This window comes from Pan troglodytes, chromosome 14 (genome assembly GCF_028858775.2).
Source record: "Pan troglodytes isolate AG18354 chromosome 14, NHGRI_mPanTro3-v2.0_pri, whole genome shotgun sequence".
Taxonomy (NCBI): domain Eukaryota; kingdom Metazoa; phylum Chordata; class Mammalia; order Primates; family Hominidae; genus Pan; species Pan troglodytes.
Window position 1 is genome coordinate 23,852,403 of NC_072412.2, and position 22,000 is coordinate 23,874,402.

General features: G+C 48.4%; 1 protein-coding gene across 1 annotated transcript in view; it reads left to right on the forward strand.

Annotated features, from left to right (window-relative positions):
- Positions 1-22,000, forward strand: part of ATP12A (ATPase H+/K+ transporting non-gastric alpha2 subunit) — a 47,688-nt gene that overhangs the window by 18,262 nt on the left and 7,426 nt on the right. The window contains exons 8-19 of the mRNA XM_063792169.1: positions 1,829-1,888; positions 5,135-5,338; positions 6,079-6,192; positions 7,159-7,293; positions 7,425-7,542; positions 7,785-8,071; positions 9,251-9,449; positions 9,609-9,718; positions 11,265-11,399; positions 15,136-15,328; positions 17,225-17,400; positions 18,413-18,549. Coding sequence (XP_063648239.1) covers positions 1,829-1,888; positions 5,135-5,338; positions 6,079-6,192; positions 7,159-7,293; positions 7,425-7,542; positions 7,785-8,071; positions 9,251-9,449; positions 9,609-9,718; positions 11,265-11,399; positions 15,136-15,328; positions 17,225-17,400; positions 18,413-18,549 — 1,868 coding nt within the window. The remainder of the gene's footprint in view (positions 1-1,828; positions 1,889-5,134; positions 5,339-6,078; positions 6,193-7,158; positions 7,294-7,424; positions 7,543-7,784; positions 8,072-9,250; positions 9,450-9,608; positions 9,719-11,264; positions 11,400-15,135; positions 15,329-17,224; positions 17,401-18,412; positions 18,550-22,000) is intronic.

Below are 22,000 nucleotides of genomic sequence, written 5' to 3' on the forward strand. Positions count from 1 at the left end.
ACTTGGTTCTAGTGAGAAATCAGCAAACTCTACAAATCCGAGCTTCGTATTTATCGTTCCTGGAGAGTTTGTTAAACATTGAACAGCACACCACTGGGCATTTGTCCGTATGTATCATGAGAGACATTTAAGAACACGTCCCTGAAACTGGACTGACCTCAATTCAAATCCCAGTGTAACTGAAGTTCAGTTTCCTATTTTGAAAAATATAAGGTTTTTTTTCTACCTCTTAGGGTTACTAGGAAGATTAAATGAGATAAAACAGGGAAAAGACAGCACAGCACCAGACGATAGATAGTTCTTATTATTTCCCATTATCTCTAGCATTTAAGATTGAAGACATATCTGTTTTTCCCTTGACATTACAAGGGTCCTGTGATTTTCAGCAGCATATTGAATGCTTTTGCCTCCCAACCTTTCTTGGCAAATTAGTGCCTAATGACAACTGAAGTATCCCGGCCTTTGAATGAAAGGGCCAGGCAATGACCCGAGGGGTGGGTGGGGTGCTGCCCTGTGCTAGTCCAGTGCTGGCCAGCAGAGGGCACCCCAGATAACCACCACCACCTCGCCCCACCCCTCCCCCATGCTCTCATCCCCAAGCCCAGGGTGAAGGGACCTTAAAGTCTGAGGTCCATGCATGCAAACAATGGCTCAGATCATCCACTACTTGTATCTGCCCAAAACTTAGTGGGTTGTGCTGTGCTCTGTGCAGAACACAGCCTTAATCTTCTGAATCCCCAGCAATATCATATTCAATCAGTATTAGTAGAAGGGATGAAGGAGCAAAACAGAATCTGGCTGAGAAGAGGGCTAGAAGCAAGATAATAATGATAATAATGACTTCTGCTTTATTGGAAGGCCTAGTCTCTTACTGCAACATGGAACTATTTTTTGCATATACTTAAGAAAAGAGATGATGTGAGCGCCAGTCAACAGTATCAATCTTTGTTTCAGACAATCAGGGTTTAAAAAATCCTGAGTGCTGGACTTCCTAGGGGGAGTGAGGAAGACTTACCCTAGGTTTTCTGCTACAGGAAGAGACTTCTTGTCCTTTAGCCCAGTGGTTCTCAAAGGGAGAGGAGAAGAGGATCCCCCCACCCCTCTCCCAGGGGAAAAATGGAAACATTTTTGGTTACCACAACTGAGGGGAGGATGTTAGTGGGTGGAGCCCACAACAAAGAATTATTCGCCCAAAATGGCAGCAGGGCCACGGGTGAGAAACCCTGCTGTAGTCTAATGATTCTGTAGCAGAATTCACAAGTGGCAGCCACAATGGTGTGGGTTTATGCAGCAGAACTTTTACCTGCAGGGTTTCTCTGCCCAGTGAGCTCCCTGAGCGTCACAGCTTGAGTGAGGGAAGCTGCTTTTCCCTGCCAGAGCCCACACAGCGAAGGAGGAGGAGTTGTGCCAGCCCAGGAAGCGGTTCTAGTGTGGTTTTGCCATCAGCCCCAGCCAATCCCAGGGTTCAGGCCTGAGGGAAGCCTCCAGCTCACTGGCAGCTGGAAGACGAGGGTGCCAGAACCTGTATGCCCTGGAGTTCAGATTGAAGCGAGGTGCATGGCTTTGTTCAGAAAAGCTGCAGGCAACTTCTGGGTAGTAACAGCAAGTGCAGGATTGTGCCAACTCAGGGACAGTCACTCCTGAGGCAGTGCCATCCTTCGCTGGGCAGCTGCCTGGCACAGGGGTTCTTTCTCTCCTGTCCCCCACACTCCTCGATCCCCTCCCATCCTCAGGGCTGCTACTCCCAGCTTCCATGGCTGGTCAAAGCTTGGGGCTTGAGTCTTTTGGAATTATCTAATTCACTCTGTTCTTCCTTTCATGGACTCAGGATGACCACAAACTCAGCCATAGGGAATTGGAAGAGAAATATGGCACAGACATCATTATGGTGAGTCGTGGGAACCAGGGATTTGGAAGAGAAGCCTCCCAACTCTACAGAGGGAAGGCTGTGTGTGGCGGGGGGTGTGTGGAAGAGTAGCGGCACCTTTAGGAGGAGGGGCCCCTGCAGCGCCTTTGAGACTGCAGTTATTTGCATCTGGACACAGTTCAAGTCAACAGAAAAACCTACTGTGGGGCTCACACTGGCCTGGCAGTGAGGGGGACCAAGAGGGACAGATGACCCCTGGCCTCAAGGAGAAAGTGGCCGGGTAGGGGAGGCAAATGTGTATGGAAGTGTCCTGAGATTCACTCTATCCCCCTGGGATGGCTACAAGAAGTAGAAACGCTATGGTGGGAGAAAGGTGGATTCTGACGGAAGGGGCCAGAGCCAGCTCTCGGGCTGCTGCCATGTTTGCGCTGGGACTCAAAATGCTTCGGATTTAAGCTGGTGGGGGACCCCAGGGCCAGTAAGCACAGAGCCTGCTTGGAGAGAATCTGGGCTTGCCGGAAGCTAGTATGTGTGGAGAGGGGACAGGTGCAGCAGGAATGAAGCCAGGAAGGTCATCTGGGTGAAGCTGTCAAAGTATTCACATTAAACTAATGAGTAGGAGCTGTCTTAGAGGCAGAAGGGACATGGTTTCCACACATGGAGGTGCTTTCATTGGTTTTCAAAAGGCAGTTCTCATAGAAGATTCTTTTTTTAAAGTGAGAAATGGAAGGGTCTAGAAGAATGGAACAACAGCCCAGGACTGTGAAATGAGGATCTGAAATAATGTCGAAAGACATTATAGGGGCCAGACGTGGTGGCTCAGGCCTGTAATCCCAGCACTTTGGGAGACTGAGGTGGGCAGATCACCTGAGGTCGGGAGTTTGAGACCAGCCTGACCTACATAGTGAAACCCCGTTTCTACTAAAAATACAAACAATTGGCAGGGTGTGGTGGCACATGCCTGTAATCTCAGCTACTCAGGAGGCTGAGGCAGGAGAATCTCTGAAACCCAGGAGGCAGAGGTTGCGGTGAGCCGAGATCATGCCCTTGCACTCCAGCCTGGGCAACAAGAGCAAAACTCCATTTCAAAAAAAAAAAAAAAAAAAAGGGGCCGGGCGTGGTGGCTCACGCCTGTAATCCCAGCACTTTGGGAGACTGAGGTGGGCAGATCACCTGAGGTCGGGAGTTTGAGACCAGCCTGACCAACATAGTGAAACCCCATTTCTACTAAAAATACAAACAATTGGCAGGGTGTGGTGGCACATGCCTGTAATCTCAGCTACTCAGGAGGCTGAGGCAGGAGAATCTCTGAAACCCAGGAGGCAGAGGTTGCGGTGAGCCGAGATCATGCCCTTGCACTCCAGCCTGGGCAACAAGAGCAAAACTCCATTTCAAAAAAAAAGGGGCCGGGCGTGGTGGCTCACGCCTGTAATCCCAGCACTTTGGGAGGCCGAGACGGGCGGATCACGAGGTCAGGAGATCGAGACCATCCTGGCTAACACGGTGAAACCCTGTCTCTACTAAAAATACAAAAATTAGTCGGGCGCGGTGGTGGGCGCCTGTAGTCCCAGCTACTCGGGAGGCTGAGGCAGGAGAATGGTGTGAACCTGGGAGGCGGAGCTTGCAGTGAGCGGAGATCGAGCCACTGCACTCCAGCCTGGGCGACAGAGCGAGACTCTGTCGAAAGAAAAGAAAGAAAGAAAGAAGGGAGGAAGGAAGGAAGGAAAGAAAGAAAGAAATTGCAGAGAGACACAACCAGCAGGACTTGCGGGGATTTTTATTAAGCCCCTCATCTCGCTAGTCATGTCACAGCAGCAGGAGGAGGAGAGCCGTTGGGTGATGGGCTGGGGTGGGGGCAGGGAGGTGAGAGCCAGGAAGGCAGGAGGGTGGAGACAATGATGAACTTATTGTGAGTTATACCAGGAGAAGTCTCTCCGGAACACCCCGGCGGAAATGTTCCACAGTTATTCAGAAAGATGAGTCTGGGGTTCTGGAAAAGGAATTGGAGTGGAGGGAGATGGGATCGAGGTGGTGAGCCTGAATCTAGCCATTCAACAGATATTTGAATCACTACCACAGAAAAAGCATGAGACCCAGGAGAGAACACAAAAACGACCAAGACTGGCCTGTCATGGTGGCTCAGGCCTATAATCATAGCACTTTGGGAGGCCAAGGTGGGCAGATCACTTGAGGTCAGGAGTTTGAAACCAGCCTGGCCAACGTGGTGAAACCCTGTCTCTACTAAAAATATTTTAAAAATTAGCCAAGTGTGGTGGCCGCTGCCTGTAATCCCAGCTATTTGGGAGGCTGAGGCAGGAGAATTGCTTGAACCCAGGAGGCAGAGGTTGCAGTGAGCCGAGATCCTACCAGTGCACTCCAGCTTGGGCAACAGAGCGAGACTCTGTCTCAAAAAAAAAAAAAAGACCAAGACAGAGTCCTGCCCTTTAAGTAGCTTATAACATAATTAGGGAGAAGAGGTATCTACAGACTTGTCCACCAAAGATCGTTTGTGGGGGAAATTCCTGCGAACATGTAGGGTTTCAAAGGTGAGGGTGCCTCATGGATGGCAGGCCCCCCAGGGCAGGGGCTGCTCACATGGGCTCAGGGCTTGGGTAGGATTTATGCCTGTCAAGATGAATGAGAACTCAGGCTGGATGTGTAGAAAGGTAGAAAAGGAGCAGGCGTAAGGATGGAAACTAAAGCCACGTGCTCTCTATGCAGGATTCCAGAAGCTTCCCTATTTCCTGGGGAGTTACTGCATTGCCCTTAGCCCTGGTGAGCAGCTTCTTCATTCCAAGTCCTCCTTTATCAAATTAGTCCTCTCGCCGGATAAACCTCTAAGAAACTAAAACCCCTTAGCAGAGCAGAGTGCAGTGGCTCTGGACCCAGTCACCACGTTGAACCTGGTCGCTACCATTGACAGGCCAGGTCCCTTCGACAGGTTACGTAATTTCTCTGTGCCTCAAATTCCACCTCTGCGAATGACGAGAGGGAGGAATAATGGCCCCTGCCTCAAGGGTTATTTTAAAGACTAAATGAGTGAATATACAGAGCACAGTGCCTGGCTGGTATTAAGCATTACATAGTCTTTCAAAAAAGCTGGGCAGCTGGAGAAGTGAAGCACGGTCTGCTTTTCTCGGGACCTTCTTTGGGCACGTTAATGCCTCACCCCAAGCTGCAAAAATATGCAGCCCAACCCCTGAGGGAGGAGGAATGTCTAATTCGTATTTGTTTTGGTTGTGCATGTGCTTTGTTTGGCTTTTCCAGGGTCTCTCCAGCACCAGAGCTGCCGAGCTCCTGGCCCGGGATGGGCCCAACTCCCTCACCCCTCCCAAGCAGACGCCTGAGATCGTCAAGTTCCTCAAGCAGATGGTGGGGGGGTTCTCTATCCTCCTGTGGGTGGGCGCCTTTCTCTGTTGGATTGCGTATGGGATTCAGTACTCCAGCGACAAGTCTGCATCCCTGAACAACGTAAGGCTCTGGGGTGTCCCCTCCTGGTTTTGCTGGCAGAGCCATCCAGTGAGGCCTTGGGGGCACAGCTGGGGGCTGAATGCCACTGCCTAGGTGTGGGAAAGTCAGGCATTTTCCCAGCTGTAAAACAGAAATTCTGTCTGGCTTTCTGATCTTCTAGAGGCAGTGTGGGCATGAAGAGGGATACACAAAACACCTTGAATTTTTAAGGGGGAGAAAATCTGCATCCATGTGAAGTAGTTTGGGGTTCTGTCTCCCCCAAGCTAACCTCTTCCTTTAACACGGAGAGCAGCTGTGCCTGCCGAGACATGAGTACCAAATCCACAAAACTGAATTGGCCAACGTGATGCCAAGAGACAGAAGCCAGAGGCAACAAGCTACATGTCATAGGATTGGATTGACATGAAATGTGCAGAACAGGCACATCCTTGGAAGCAGGAACCAGATCGGTGATGCCAGGGCACGGGACAGGAGCAGGGAGTGACGGCAGAGAGGCCGGGGGGGATCTCCAGGCAGGATGGAGATGCTCTGAGGCTGCGGTGGAGGGTGGTTTCATGGCTCTGTAAACTTAAAAAAAAAAATCAATAAGTTGCGCACTTAACATGGGCGAATTCCATGGTCTGTAAATTATACTAGGGCATAACTGCCAGCATTGCATCCTCCCGTGGAGAGCTCTAGCCCCAGGGCCTGGCTGCTTCCCACTGCTGGTTTCTCTGACTGACACCCTCCTTCTCACCCAGGTGTACTTGGGCTGTGTGCTTGGTCTGGTGGTCATTTTAACGGGGATCTTTGCTTATTACCAAGAGGCAAAAAGCACCAACATCATGTCCAGCTTCAATAAGATGATCCCTCAGGTGAGTGGCAGCCACCTATCCTCTGGCCTCTGGTGACTCCCGGGTGAGGAAGCCTCAGCTGGGAGGGGCACAGGGCCCTGAGGGCTACGGGTTTCCACTTCCTTCCCTGTCGGAGCAATAGTGGGCGAATTAACCCATTTGTCAGAACCCCAGTTCCTCACAGGATTTTGATGGTCAAATGAGGCACCACCCAGGGCAGTGCTGGTTAGCACAAGGCATCTTCTGTTCCTGCTCCTCAGTGTTTGTGGATAGTCCTTCTGGGTTCTGGAAGGGACCTGTGGAAGGTCAGGGAGTGTTCTTTCACTGGCAGCCAAGGAGACCAGCCTGCAATTGTTTATCTGTGACCATTTTTGCTCCTGAGCCCCAGAATGCATTTGGCAGGGAAGCCCAGTGCTCCCTTCTTCCCCAAAAACCCTTGTCAGGTGTCCACACTGTCTCTGGCCCAGAGAACTGTGGGCTGGAGGAGAGATTCTGGGTGGAAAAGACACCTCCTGCCAAGCTTGAAGCAGGAGATCACCTTGTTAAAGTTTCCCTGACACTCGCAAGATTATCAGCCTCCCCAGCCCCACCTTCAGTGTTCTGCCCAGACGCCCAGCCAGGATTGCTCACCCTTAGTGGTCTCCTTTTCTAGGAGGCCCAGGGCTCTGGCTTGGCCAGATCTGGCCAACAGCGACTCTTCTGTTCCAAGAACTCTCCATAAGCTCAAGAAAAAGTAGTTCTTAGAGTCTTCAGGCCTCAGGTGAAGCAGTCTTCTGTTTCATTCTTGCTATTCTGATAGCCTCACGCTCCAGCAGCAATGCTGTGTCCACAGGGCCAGGTGCCGGCTGCATAACAGCATGGACTCAACAGTGAGAGTGACCAGGAAGTTCCAAGGCCTCTGTCCTGGGGTTCGGTGCGGCACAGACTTGGGAGGAGGGCCGGTGTCCTTCCAGGGTCTGAGGCATCTGTCATGGTTTTTTTCTGCAGCAAGCTCTCGTCATCCGAGATTCCGAGAAGAAGACCATCCCTTCAGAGCAGCTGGTGGTGGGGGACATTGTGGAGGTCAAAGGAGGAGACCAGATCCCTGCAGACATCAGGGTGCTGTCTTCTCAGGGGTGTCGGGTAAGCGGCAGGGGGCATCCACCCCAAGGACCATGTTCCAAACCTGCTGGCTCTGTGGTCTTTCCCAGCATCAGTATAAGAGGCGGGGAATGAGGTACCCAGCTGTGAACTGTTTTCAACACTTCTTCTAGGTGGATAACTCATCTCTCACGGGGGAGTCTGAGCCCCAGCCCCGCTCCTCTGAGTTTACCCATGAAAACCCACTGGAAACAAAGAACATCTGCTTCTATTCCACAACGTGTCTGGAAGGTAAAAGGCCTCTGGCTCTCAGCCCACATGTCCACCTGTGTCCTTTCTCCCTCCTGGGCTCTCAGGTCTGTCCTTTGCCACACCCTGTTACAAAGCTCATCCCAGAGGAAGCATGGAACTGAAGGGCCTAGAGGACGATGCTTGGCCTCTGGAATGTGGTGTGCCTATTGATTGTGCCAGCCCCCAGAGAGGGCTGCAAGCTGGCTGCACACCCCTCCTGGCTGAGGACCCCTGGAATAAAGCATCTACTTCCCCTGTAGGCACTGTCACCGGCATGGTCATCAACACGGGTGACCGCACCATCATTGGCCATATTGCCTCCTTGGCCTCAGGAGTTGGAAATGAGAAGACGCCCATTGCCATTGAGATCGAGCACTTTGTTCACATTGTGGCAGGAGTGGCTGTCTCCATCGGCATCCTTTTCTTCATCATCGCTGTGTCCCTGAAGTATAAAGTCCTGGACTCCATCATCTTCCTCATTGGCATCATTGTGGCCAATGTGCCCGAGGGCCTCCTGGCCACTGTCACTGTGAGTCCATGCTGTTAGACAGCCTGCACCTGGCCCTGTGGACACAGCACTGGTGCTGGGGAGGTGCCCACACAAACTGCAATCTCCCCCAAGTCCAGAGCACCACGCCCTCCCCGCCAGCGACAACCATGGAACATTCTGCATAGACTGTTCCTTACAGAGACAAAAAATTTGTCATATTTTTAATGTTTGACTGCGTTTTCCTTGAAAACGTTATGCTTTCAATCTGCAATTCACACAGCTTACTCTGCCCCATAAGATCTAGATAAGACAGACTCCACCATTCACAGGTTTTCTAGAAGCCCGATGCCTTCCGCACATTTCTTTGGCAGTTTCTACAACTTAGGCATTTAGGCACATTGCCACACTCCACTTACCTCTCTTAGGAAAAAAAAAAAATTCCTCCCATTTTTCCTGCCGAGGACTCCAGCCCTTTCCTGGCCAACCCTAGACCCAGCTGTTTGTACGGGCCCATGTCATTCAGTCCCTAGAGAAGAGCTCCCTCCTCCTCAGTCTCTCCTGTGGGGGTCTCAAGGGGTAGGAGAGGAGGGGGTTTATGTTTCCAGTTTTGTGACTACATGATCATTGGCCTGCTATTGTCCTGACCAAAGAAAAGAGAAGAAGTTTTTGAAGTCCAGGTCTCCTCTGACTCCAGGAGATAGTAATTTGGGGAAATTGGAGCCAAAAGAACCCTTTGAGATCTGGGGGTTTAAAAGAATCTTTAAAATATGGAGCTTTTAAAATGAAACAACATAAAGGCTGCTGAATTCCCCAAAGCAACAAATGTGTCCTTTGGGACAACTCTTTGGCATGCACTGGTCAGTCTCTCTTACACACTCCTGCTTAGGGATCACAGGAGGTGTCGTGATTGTACGTGAACACCAGCCACAGCAGCGTGTCCATGTTTGCTGCCCGTGGGTACCTTGTTTTCTTCAAGTCATGAAGGAACAAGAAAAGTGTCTCATATTTAATCTTTAAAAAAGGATTGTGGCATAGAGGGCTCTTGGTGGCATATAAGCCACCAGGTCAGCTTAGCTGCGCTGACAACCACACCTCTCCCCTAAAACTAGTCCAGCTGTCTCCTAAAATTCAATCACAGCTCACATTGGCTATTTCTGTATTATTGGACCTGAGTTCAAATGAGGATTTTTCCCAAAGCGTCCTTCCCTCTCCTGCTAGGTGACCCTGTCGCTGACAGCAAAACGGATGGCCAAGAAGAACTGCCTGGTGAAGAACCTGGAGGCTGTGGAGACCCTCGGCTCCACCTCCATCATCTGCTCGGACAAGACTGGGACACTGACCCAGAACAGGATGACAGTGGCCCATCTGTGGTTCGACAATCAGATCTTTGTGGCTGACACCAGTGAAGACCATTCAAGTAAGTCTTATGGAGAGCTCGGTCTGGCCAAAGCTGTGGACTCCATCCTGGGGCTGAGCTGAGCACACAGCAGGGTCTGCAGCCGGAGGATTGCTGGACAGTGACTCATGGATGGCCAGCCCAACCCACAGCAGCCACTGTTCTTTCTCTGTCTTCCAGACCAAGTCTTTGACCAAAGCTCTAGGACTTGGGCCTCCTTATCCAAGATAATAACATTGTGTAACCGAGCAGAGTTCAAGCCAGGACAGGAAAATGTCCCCATCATGAAGGTAATGCTTCTGCAGCACTCGGTCTTAAATCACAGCCAGTTTGTAGTCACTTGCTGAGGTCTGATTGGGTGCTTGATTTCATCTCTCCAGTTGCTTAACGTTTGTTCAGTGCTTGCAAGAGCAAGTCGGACTCACAAGACATCCAGAAATTTTTCTTTATGCACACTAGCTTCGAGAATACAAAGATGCTTAAAAGGTTTCAGAATATTGCTTTAGCGTCTTTAGAAAATTCTGGAAATGAATGCACTTCTAAGTTACTTTCCTGACTTTTCTGCCAGCTAAGTGGATATAATCAAAGTTCCTTTTAATATACATGCCATTCATGGAAATTTAAAGTGTGATTGGATAAAAATAAAAGGACACCTGTTAACTAGAATATGGCTGCAGACAAAGCTCTAAGGGGTCCTGGAATATCGGAACATACAATAAACTCTCCCCCTCCCTCCCTCTCCTCCTTCCCTTCCTCCCTTTTCCTCTCCATCTCAATGAGTCACTGAATCTCTGTTCTCCTGGCTTTTCTATTTGCCATCTGTTTCCTTCCCTGACTCTCTTTCTTTCTTATTTTTTTGTTTGTTTGTTTGCTTTTCTCTCCATCAGACAGCTCATGAATGCTCTTTTTGGCCAATTGCTTCTTTGTCAATATCTTCCAAATCTTTATGTCCAGTTCTAATTTCTTACCTCAACTCCAACCTGAATCTCCGGCTGGCTGTGTGCTTCCACTAGGAAGTTGCACAAATCATGCTTGTTAACTTCCACCCGTACCCAGCCTGGCTGCACATCAGTGCCTTGCACCAATTTTCTAATTTTCTACGATATAACCATTCTATTTGTTATTGGAACAGAATATTTGGAAGTCATCTTTGACTTTATCCTTTCCTTATATCCAGTAAGTCACCAAGTTCTATCATTCTTGCTTCAAAATATACATAACTTTAGTATTTATCAGCAGTACCTTGCGTCTAAATAGCCGATTACCGGTTGATTGGAATTAAACCTCTTTGATTCCAGTTTATCCCTCCTGGAGTCTTTCTCGAATGCCACTAATTTCCCTTAATGGTGCTTTTATAGTCACTTAACTTGGCTCAAAATCTTTCTGTACTTCCCTGTTTTCTGCTTCTCAAGTCTAGACCTCAGGCTACCTTTCAGGGCCCTCCAGGTCTTGCCACACCCTCCACGTCCGCTTGTACCTTGAACGCTCACGGACGAGCCTGCCCCTCATGCCCCTGCACCCGCATCCTGGTTTCTGGAAGGCTTTCTTCTCTGTGTATTGGTAACCCACCTATCTATCAAGATCTAGTTCGTAGCTGCTTTTTTCCACGAAATCTTCAGTCCTCACAGAGGTCCAGCTTCTCCAAACATCCCTAATGCCAGTAGGTGGCACTATTATTTACACGCTTACTACGGTCTTGCGGCCCTCCTTGATCACGTGATAATGTCTCTCCAGCTAGGTGTTAATGGGATAAGGAGGTGTGTTTTGGGTCCTATGCTGAGGGCATGTTGGTTCATTAAATATGTGCTGCAAATATTTTTCTTCTTTGATTCCCAGAAAGCTGTGATTGGAGATGCCTCAGAAACTGCTCTTTTAAAATTCTCAGAGGTCATTTTGGGTGATGTGATGGAAATTAGAAAAAGAAACCGCAAAGTAGCTGAAATCCCTTTTAACTCTACTAATAAATTTCAGGTGAGTTTTTCCTCACAACCGGTAATCTCTGTCATCGGCAGCATGACCTTTCTACTTGCATGCATCCTTTGCTTACCTCATATTTTGAAGGATACCTGACTTCAAAGACAGTCGTCAGGGATACAGCACCCGGGCATCTGGTCCCCTAGGTCAAGCTCCCTTGCTGGCCTCCTTCCTAGCCCTGAAGCAGGGCAGAGAAAGAAAGAAAGGCAAGGACCTCATCAGGGCCTGGCTGCTCCTATGAATGAGCCATCTCTGTCACAGGCACACACTCTCTCTCACACACACACACACACACACTCACACCACCACTATCAGGTACCTTCTGCCGTGAGGAGCAGCAGCCATACTCCAAAGCATAAATGCCAGGTGGGCAGCAGGGAGGCCAAACACCTGCTCCTCTCACCTCTAGTGCATCAGGCCCTTGACCTACGTGGCCTCGTTCCATGTTCGCATCCGGCCTGTGAGGTAGGACTGACGAATCCTGACTCAGAGGAGGAAGCAGGCCCTTAGAAAGTGTTGAGAGACCAGAGTCACACAGCACCCAGTGTTCCCAAGCCTGACACCAGGTCCACGATTCTTCCACCATCACACAGAGGGAGTGCGGCACAGTCCAGGCCATGGGAGCAAGCCCTGCCGTTTGGGGAGACCGGTGAGCGGCCCCTGGGGTGACAGCCCCGTCGTTTTCTGGGGCCAGCCCCTGTGCTGTGGGTGGGGGTCTCCTTTCCATCCCCTGCTCAGGTAGAAGACGGCCCTCCTTGCCTGGTTATCTCAGCAAGCAGGGCTGGCTGACAGTCAGCCATCACAGCCTCCCCATGTTAAGACAAATGACAGTTGGGAGCCCCAGGTCCCCATGCAGATGGGATTTTCCACAGAGCCCACACTGGATCTGGACTTGGGCTTTGCACAACAGTAAAGTATAGAAATAGAATAACCACAACTGTACGTGTGATTTCTGGTGATTATCCACCCATCTTAGTTCAGATGGAATTTAGGGTTAGGGAAGAACTCTTTTTTTTTTTTTTTTTTTTTTTGAGAAGGAGTTTCACTCTTGTCACCCAGGCTGGAGTGCAGTGGCACGATCTCGGCTCACTGCAACCTCCGCCTCCCAGGTATAAGCAATTCTCTTGCCTCAGCCTCCTGAATAGCTGGGACTACAGGAATGCACCCCCTGCCCAGCTAATTTTTTTGTATTTTTAGTAGAGACAGGGTTTCACCTTGTTGGCCGGGCTGGCCTCGAACTCCTGACCTCCGGTGATCTATCCGCCTTGGCCTCCCAAAGTGCTGGGATTACAGGCGTGAGCCACCAAGCCCAGCCTAGAGAAGAACTCTTGTGTTGCAAATGTCTTCTTTGTGGAGCCAACAGAGAATCACAGTTAGCTAAATAGACAACTAACCAGAAACATATGATGTAAAATACTCAAGCCAAGAAATCACATCTCTTACGTAAAACCAAAGTGAAAATAGAGTGCGCAACAGTCCTAAAAGACTGTTTTAGGATGAGTATTATTATACTAATAATACTAGTGATAATAGGAGCTATTCTGTGCTAATTTCCACAAGTATTAAATTATTCATTCGCACGACAACGCTGTGGGGTGGCTAGAGGATGAGGAGGTTGAGGTGCCGCGCATCAGTGCACAGTGTGAAGTTGGGGTTAGATGATGCCTCCATCAGCAGCAGGACTTGGAGCCCTGCTGAAGCTCCATCTCCCATGGTAAAGGCATGCCCTGTTGCAAAAGGGAGAAAAAGCAGGTTCCATGAGGCCTCATGTACAAGTTGGAGGAGAAAGTGGCTACACCGAGTGGGACTAGAAAGGGGAGAGGGGCCTGTGTGAGTTCCTGCTGAAGAGGTCGGAGGTGCTGTCTGGATGCTGTTAGGGTCATTTTATATCTACACATGAGCGGTGTTCAGCCTCACCAGGGCTTTAGATGTCATGGCCTTGGAAGGAGACGTCTCTGCGGGAAGGAAATAAAATGGAAAGCCTGTGTCTTATTGATTAGAATGGTGATGCCCCAAACACACTGGTCTGTTAAGACATTTGAAACAGTTTACGGCAAATTGGAAAATGTTTTATAAAGTTTTATATAAAGATGAATGTATTTAATTTGAAAGATTATCCTTTGTAGCCACCATGATTAAGGGCAGGGACTCTGGAGCCTGCTAGCCTGGGCTCAAATCCCAACTCAGCCACCAGATAGCCACCTATTGCTCAGTGACCCTGAGTGAAGCATTGAACCTCTGTGCCTCAGTTTCCTCCTTTGTAAAAGGGAATAATAATAGTACCCATGGCCTTAAAGTTGTTTTGAGAATAAATAAGTCGATGTGGACAGCACTTAGAACAGTGCCTGGCACGTGGTACACACCATAAAAGTGTTTCATATTATCCCTATGTTTTAAATGTAAAAAGCCTTATCTTGGCCAGGTACAGTGGCTCACACCTGTAATCACAGCACTTTGGGAGACCGAAGAAGGCAGATTGCTTGAGCCCAGGAGTTCAAGACCAGCCTGGGCAATATACCAAGACCTTATCTCTACAAAAAAAAACAAAAAACGAAATTAGCTGGGCATGGTGGCACATACCTGTAGTCCCAGCTACTTGGGAGGCTGAGGTGGGAGGATTGCTTGAGCCTGGGAGGTCGAGGCTGCAGTGAGCTGTGATCGTGCCACTGCACTCCAGCCTGGGGCACAGAGTGGGACCCCGTCTCAAAAAAAAAAAAAAAAAAAAGTTAAGAGAGAAAGAGAGAAAGAAAAAGAAAAGGCCTATGTTTTAGAAAGTGATAGTGATAATTAGCTGGGAGGCTTTTTGTTTGGTTTGATTTTTGTTGGTTGGTTGGTTTTCTCAATGTCTTTACTTGATCATTAAAAAAAAGCAGCAGCAGCAGCTGGTAACCCTATTTGCCCTATACTTCTTTTTGTACTCATCTTTGATACCCAGAAGTCTAAGAAATACTGATTTGTAAAGAACTGTTATACCCAAAATTGTAGCACTTTTCTTTGCAACTTATTTTCTCCCAAACACTCCAGCTTCCTGAGATTCCTCTTGAGTGCTTAGAAGAGTACCTGGCTTATCAGAAGGGCTAGATAAGAGTTAGTCCTTTTATTCTTGTATATCGATTTTTTTTGCATATCTTATTAGGATGGATCTAGAAGTAGAATTGCTGGGTCAAGAGCATTCCTATTAAAATGGAGACTCCTGTGACTCGGCTGTCTTCCTGAAACATTATACGTGGAAGTGTCCACTTCCTCACACCCCGCCATTTTCTATGACATCCAAGCAGGAAAACTGAGTGGACAATGAGGTGAGGAGGTGCAGAAATTCCTGTCGCCTCCTCCCCTCCTGAGCTCAGAATAGTTTGGGTCTGAAAGACGGCTGCTCCCCACACGGAGGTAGAGGAGGTGAGATGCAGAGGCTCGCAGCCCCCTAACTCTCACGGGCACCCTGGGAGATCTTGTTCAAGGCACAAGATTTCACACGCTGACGGCCACATCTAGCCTGCCTAAAGCAGCCAGTTTTGCTTGAAAGATGAGCTCCACTTATCCAGAGTGGGTGCCCCACTCTGGGCTGGGGCCAAGTCTAGAGCTCTTCGTCTTACTTGGCCACAGAAAGAAAAAGGGCGGAACATGCTGAGGATGCCATTGTGCCTCTTCCTCCTTTATATTTAATGGACCAGTAGAGAAGAAGGAATGCGTTTCACCTTTCTGTAAGTAACACGCTCGGTTCATTCCTTCCCAGCTCTCCATCCACGAGATGGATGACCCCCACGGCAAGCGCTTCCTCATGGTGATGAAGGGGGCCCCTGAGCGCATCCTAGAGAAATGCAGCACCATCATGATCAACGGCGAGGAGCACCCACTGGACAAGAGCACCGCCAAGACCTTCCACACAGCCTACATGGAGCTGGGCGGGTTGGGCGAGCGTGTGCTGGGTGAGTGCGGCGGCAGGGCCCTGCCCATCACCTGGTGGGCACAGAGATGAGGCAGGCGCCTTGAGGACCTGTGACCTAGCCCAGTGGCCATGGCATCCACGTGAAGCATGTAAAGGAGAACATGATAAGCAGGATGGGAACAAGGAGAGGACGCTGTGTGACAGCACCAAGCAGGGTGGGATGGCCTCCAGAGAGGCAAGCTCAGGGAAGACTTTATGGAAGGAGTTAAATTTCAAACTGGGCCTTAAGTGACTGCATTTGAGGGGAGATAGGGGAAAGTATCCAGGGCCCAGGGAACAGCACAGGCCAATCACAGAGGCAGAACAGCGTGGGACACATTGGGTGCTGCCAGCAGGTGAGATGGCACCATCACAGAAACAGGGTTCAAGGGCTGGACTGGAGTCATGAGATGGAGGTCTTGAACATCTGGGTGAGGAGCCAGGTTTCATCCTGCAGTCAGTAGAGAGCACTGAGGGCTGTGCCACTAGAGTGAGCTGGGCAGTCGCAGGGCTGGGGAAGACTTTATGGAAGGAGTTAAATTTCTTTAACTTCTTTAAATTTCTTTGGTGGCAGCAGGGAGAGGAGAGATGCACATCTCCATAGGAAGCAGCTGCCCTTGCTCAGGCAAAAGGGATGGGAATTTTTTCAGGGTGATGGGAATGGGAAGGAGAGATCAGGGCAAGAGACTTCATAGAGGTAGAGTTGGTAAGATTTAGAACCTATCAGAGGAGGATAGTCAGTTTAAAAATGATTAAGCTTCCCATTTAACGACTAGGAAGAGAGTGATGCCAGTGATGCAGACGAAGTGTCAGGAAGGAAGGAACCTTAGAAATGCAACAGGAGGAGGACCCAATGGGGGTGCCTGCGGTGTTGTCAAAGGGGACAATGTGTCCTGTTGTCAGCACCAGGGCTGGCGGAATGGTGCCCCATCAGGACCACAGAATGACAAATTCAAGGAAACAGAAGTGTATGGTTGACGATCCGGCTCATTAAACACCATGGAAGTCCTCACCAATACAGATGCAGTCTGTGGAATGTGTGTTTCTAAAGACTACTGGAGTTGGCAAAGCAGATAAAGCATATAAATGAGATGGTGATGCTTTAGGCATCCAATAACGCACAGTACCGGGTATTCTACACGGGATCGATGCCCACTTGCGTTTGATTTCTCAAAGCCTGCTCCACTGACATTTGCAAAGCAGTGGGCCAGGCTGAAAATAAGTTGGATGTGAAAGCTGATGACACAATCTTGGAGGTCCCACCAGACACAAGAGTCTCTTCCACCTCAGCCTATGAGAGGCTGATGCCTTCTGAGAAAAGGATGGCTCGTCCCCATTCCTGCTGGCCTTTCTCTTGGGCTTGTCTTGATCTAACACTGAACTTTGTGCCCCTCCACTCAACCCCCTTGTTCCTTCACACGCTGTTTTCTCTGCTGAAAATGGCCTTCCCACCTCCACCCTCCCTTTTTTCCCTAGAAATCATCTTTGCCTCTCTCAAGCTTCACCTCACATGTGACCTCCTTGGGGAAGTCTCTCCTGATCCTCCAGGCAGCTGAAGTGTGTCTCTGCCCTGAGATGTACCCTGTGCTTGATCCCTTTAAATCTGTGCCCCGCTAAGCTTCAGAAGTCGAGACTGTGTATTGCCCTAGAACTTGGCAATATAGCAAGATATATTTCTAGAACACAGAGCCTAATGAGCACACAGTGAATTATATTTGGATGAAATATGTCTTTCCTAAAAAAATGCATTATGGAGTTGAAGAAATTAAACAATTCTGGCTTATTCTGATGTATTGGTAAAACAGCAGAGGACCAAGGTGTATCAGCATGTTCTCCTCTTATTTTTTTTTGTTTCCTATTCTAGTTTCACTGACTCACTAATTCATCTGTATTACAGGTTTCTGTCATCTCTACCTGCCAGCAGACGAGTTTCCAGAAACCTACTCATTTGACATAGACGCTATGAACTTTCCGACCTCCAACCTCTGTTTTGTGGGACTCTTGTCAATGATCGATCCCCCTCGGTCCACCGTGCCAGATGCAGTCACCAAATGCCGGAGTGCAGGGATCAAGGTGGGAGTTATTTTCCTGACTCAAGAAGTTCTCTCTTTATGTCGTGTTCCTTTCTAATAATGGTTTTCATAGCAGATGGTCAGTATTTAGGTGTCTTCAAGTAAATATCATAATTCCTATTTTATTTCTAGTTTCACTGTGCTAAGGTTACTGAAACTGTCCCACAAAAAGAAAATGATTGTGTCTATGTGGAATGAACCACATAAACAGTAAATGCAATGAGAAGAATCTCCTAGTGCCTTGAAGTGACCATATCTCGCCCTAGTCCATGGTAGATACTAAAAGGCTTTATTGGCTGGGCACAGTGGCTCATGCCTGAAATCCCAGCACTTTGGGAAGCTGAGGCAGGTGGATCATCTGAGGTCAGGAGTTCCAGACCAGCCATGGCCAACATGGTGAAACCCCATTTCTACTAAAAATACAAAAAAATTAGCCAGATGTGGTGGCACACACCTGTAATCCCAGCTACTCGGGAGGCTGAGGCAGGAGAATCTCTTGAATCCAGGAGGCGGAGGTTGCAGTGAGCCGAGATCACACCATTGCACTCCAGCTTGGGCAACAAGAGTGAAACTCTGTCTCAAAAAAAAAAAAAAGGAAAGAAAGAAAGAAAAGAAAAGAAGAAAAGAAAGAAAAAAGGCTTTATTACTCAGTCTTGAGGCTCAGCCCCCATAATCCATGTTCATCATTACTAGGTCAATATTAAGACTGTTGAAGTAACATGGGGCTACCCCCAAGTAGACACTCACCAGCCCTTTCACAAATAAAGTGGCATCAAAGGGGAAGGGCTTCCTTTCATGTCAGAGGAGGAAGCGTATGAAGCTTAGGAGCAAGGGTAGACCCAATGGGATTAGTGTTTCCTCCAAAGACAGTTGTCTCGTAGATCCAGAGCTGCCACTGTAATCACCAACCACGTTCTCCCAGGGCACTACAGAGTAGGTAATACTGAACCATCCCCACTTTGGCCAACCGAGTTCTTCATTACCCATGGGCCTTCTCGTTTTCTGTGCTCTAGGTTATTATGGTTACTGGTGATCATCCCATCACAGCCAAAGCTATCGCCAAGAGTGTGGGGATCATTTCAGCCAACAGTGAAACAGTGGAAGACATTGCACATCGCCTCAACATTGCTGTGGAGCAAGTTAACAAACGGTAAGCACAGGAGCAGCATCGCAAAAATTCCAGTTCATACCCATGGGGCCCCACTGGCTCTAAAGAGCTGCACTACTTGGAACGAATCAGCTTTTTGCTCTCAGAGTGATGCTAGGCTGGTTTGAGCTATTATTTGCATATCCATGTATTCACTCTAATTTCACTGAGCAGCTAATATGTGCCAGGCACAGTACTGATACCATGAAATGACCCTTTATGTGTTCCTTGTTTGAAATTTCAAAATCCAGTGTGCCCTGGGAACAAAACCTATGTGCCCAATTTAGAATAAGAAAAACTGAAACAAAGGGTTTATGTGAAATTACTTGCCATAGATGCAGTTGCATAATTTGGAATCATAAGAACCCTGTGGGTTGTTTCATGCACCCTCCTTGGTAAGCATCTTGGGTATTTATCCACCCGGTTTCATAACGTGTAGCTATGTAAACACACCCTTCTTTTTTATTTGGTGATAGATAGAATGGAAGTTTCCTAAGGAAAGTTTTTTTCCTTGTTTCTCCTAATTCTTTTAATCATGTTTATCCTTATTCTTTTAATCATGTTCATCCAACTGTACATTCACTCATGTATTTGTTCTTTCAACAAGTATTTACTGCATGCCAACTATATACCAGGCAAGACCTGGAACTACAGTAGCAAACTGAACAATACTATCCACACCGTTGGGGATCTTTCCATCGAGCCAAGGAGACACAAACAAAGCTAACAATGCTGTGGTCAGTGTAATGAGGGAGCCACACAAGGCTAGGGAGCTGGGCATGCAGGAGAGTGGCCTGGACTGTGCCTGGTCTCCATGAGTCAAAGACTCCGAATTCTCAGGTTGAGAAGTAATGTTCATTAGCTGGGTTATGCTTTCACGCATGCGGGAGATGAGGGAAAGACCAATGCGCCTCTTCAGTTTCCCCAAGCACTTAGGTCTTTTAGGGACACACAGCTGTCAGGTCATAACAAATTACCAAGTTAGACAACCAACCAGGGTTCCCGCCTCTGGGCACAGCAGCAGTACCTGAAGTCTAAGTGTCTTGCAGTGCCCTTTAGTATACATAACATCCCTCTATGAAAACAACTTTGGGGCTTGTTTATTTGTTTGGTTTTGTAAGATAATCGGATTATACTTTTTTTCATTTTAGAATTTTAAACAAATTTTGTTTGTTTGTTTGTTTGTTTTTTTAGACAGAGTCTCTCTCTGTCACCCAGGCTGGAGTGCAGTGGTGTGATCTCAGCTCACTGCAATCTCCACCTCCTGGGTTCAAGCGATTCTCCTGCCTCAGCCTCCTGAATAGCTGGGATTACAGGCGCCCACCACCATGCCTGGCTAATTTTGTATTTTTAGTAGAGACGGGGCTTTGCCATGTTGGCCAGGCTGGTCTCAAACTCCTGACCTCAAGTGATCCACCCACCTTAGTCTCCCAAAGTGCTGGGCTTACAGGCATGAGCCACCACACCTGGCCTAAAAGAAATTTTTTTAAGAGTAGTCAAGTGCAGTAGTGAGAAGAGGGGAAAGAGTAGAAGTTTGATCTGTAACTGACTGTGAACAATCAGTTGAGCTAATTCACTACTACCTTCAGACCAGCCAGATCACCCAGGCTGGAGTGCAATGGTGTGATCATAGCTCACTGCAGCCTCAACCTCCTGGGTTCAAGGGATCCTCCCCTCTCAGCCTCCCAAGTAGCTGGGACTACAGGCTTGTGTCACTGCACCCAGCTTCATTTTAGCAGATTTTTTTTTTTTTTTTTGAGATGGAGTCTTTCTCTGTTGCCTAGGCTGGAGTGTGGAGTGCAGTGGTGAAATCTCATTGCAGCCTCAACCTCCTGGGTTCAAGGGATCCTCCCCTCTCAGCCTCCCAAGTAGCTGGGACTTTAATTTAAAATTTTAGCTTTTTTTTTTGAGATGGAGTCTTTCTCTGTTGCCTAGGCTGGAGTGTGGAGTGCAGTGGTGAAATCTCATTGCAGCCTCCACCTCCTGGGTTCAAGCAATTCTCCTGCCTCAGCCTCCTGAGTAGCTGGGATTACAGGCATGTGCCACCACACCCGGCTAGTTTTTGTACTTTTAGTAGAGACGGGGTTTCACGATGTTGGCCAGGCTGGTCTTTAACTCCTGACTGCAAGGGTTCTGCTCGCCTTGGCTTCCCAGAGTGTAGGGATTACAGGCGTAAGCCACTGCGCCTGGCCCATTTTAGCAATTTTTAATGAAAGTTGTATATAAGATACCTTAATCCTGCATCTTCTCAATTGCTTCTTTTTTATATTTGCCCTTCCTTCCCTACTTAGGAAGATTTGTTTGGCCTTCCATTCAAGGATCTTTTGTGGTCTTTGTCTAGTTTTAGCCTGGTGATGGCCATGTGCTGGGTGATGTGCACACGACGGTCCTGCCCTTAGCCTCCTCCTGTGCTCCTGTTCAGTATAGGTAGCACATTTCTTCCTATAAACCTGGACTGCTTTGCCAATTTGCTGGCCCATATAGTGTCTTTGTGCAACCTCAACTTCCTCATCCTTTCGGATGGGCATGGATGGAACTGTGCTTGTAGCAGACTCCAGAATGTGCTTCTGTCTCAGCTCTGTGGAACGAGAGAAAGACATAATCTTCCTACGAATGTGGGAAGGTGCATTGAAATGACTTTTATGATTCTTGCCTCAGTCAAAAGTCACAAAGGGACTGAACTTCCTCTTGGTCACTGCCAGTCTGCTCATGGCCACAAAAGGGAAGAGTGGATTACACATTTGTATACAAATCACCACACTGAGTGAAGTGGATGCTTTTGTGAATGTTTTCAGTTATTCACTTCATCAGCTCTGGTTTCATGACCATATAAAAATTGCATCTTAGCAGGTGTAAGGGGAAAGGAAACACCCCTTCTTTCTTCTCTTACTTTCTTTTGTTTTGTTTTGTTTTGTTTTTTTGCCGGCAGTTAAGGAGACCTGTAGTTTGAGTCAAGTGCTAGAATTCCAATATTTAGCACCAAGAGGTAAAACAGACCTAGAAAGCTCAAAACTTGCAAATTGTAAAGAAAAAGACCTGCAGCAGTTTGTACCTACATTGTTTAAGCTGAGATTTGAAGGCTGAAATGTAGTGTTAGCCACGAGAAGCTGAGGTGAGAGATGCCCATTCCTGGTCAGGGAGCGAGACCCGTGAAGGCCTTAGGGTACGGGGGATGGAGGATGTCAGAACTGAGAGCATCCAGCGGGCAGGAGGGAGAGCCCAAGGTGAGGCGAAGCTTGACAACGCAGGCCCCACCTGGGCTCGCTGGCTAAAGTTAGGGATTCCGGGGTCTGCTCCAAGCACGGTGGAAAGCCCCTGAAGAGTTTTAGCAGGGGACTGGCTCAGGCAGCTCTGCATAATCAATAGGCCCTAGAACCTTACTTTTATAGTCAGCAGGCAATAGCGCTGCTCAAAGACTTCAGTAAATTTCTGCCTACGTAGCACATTGCACAAA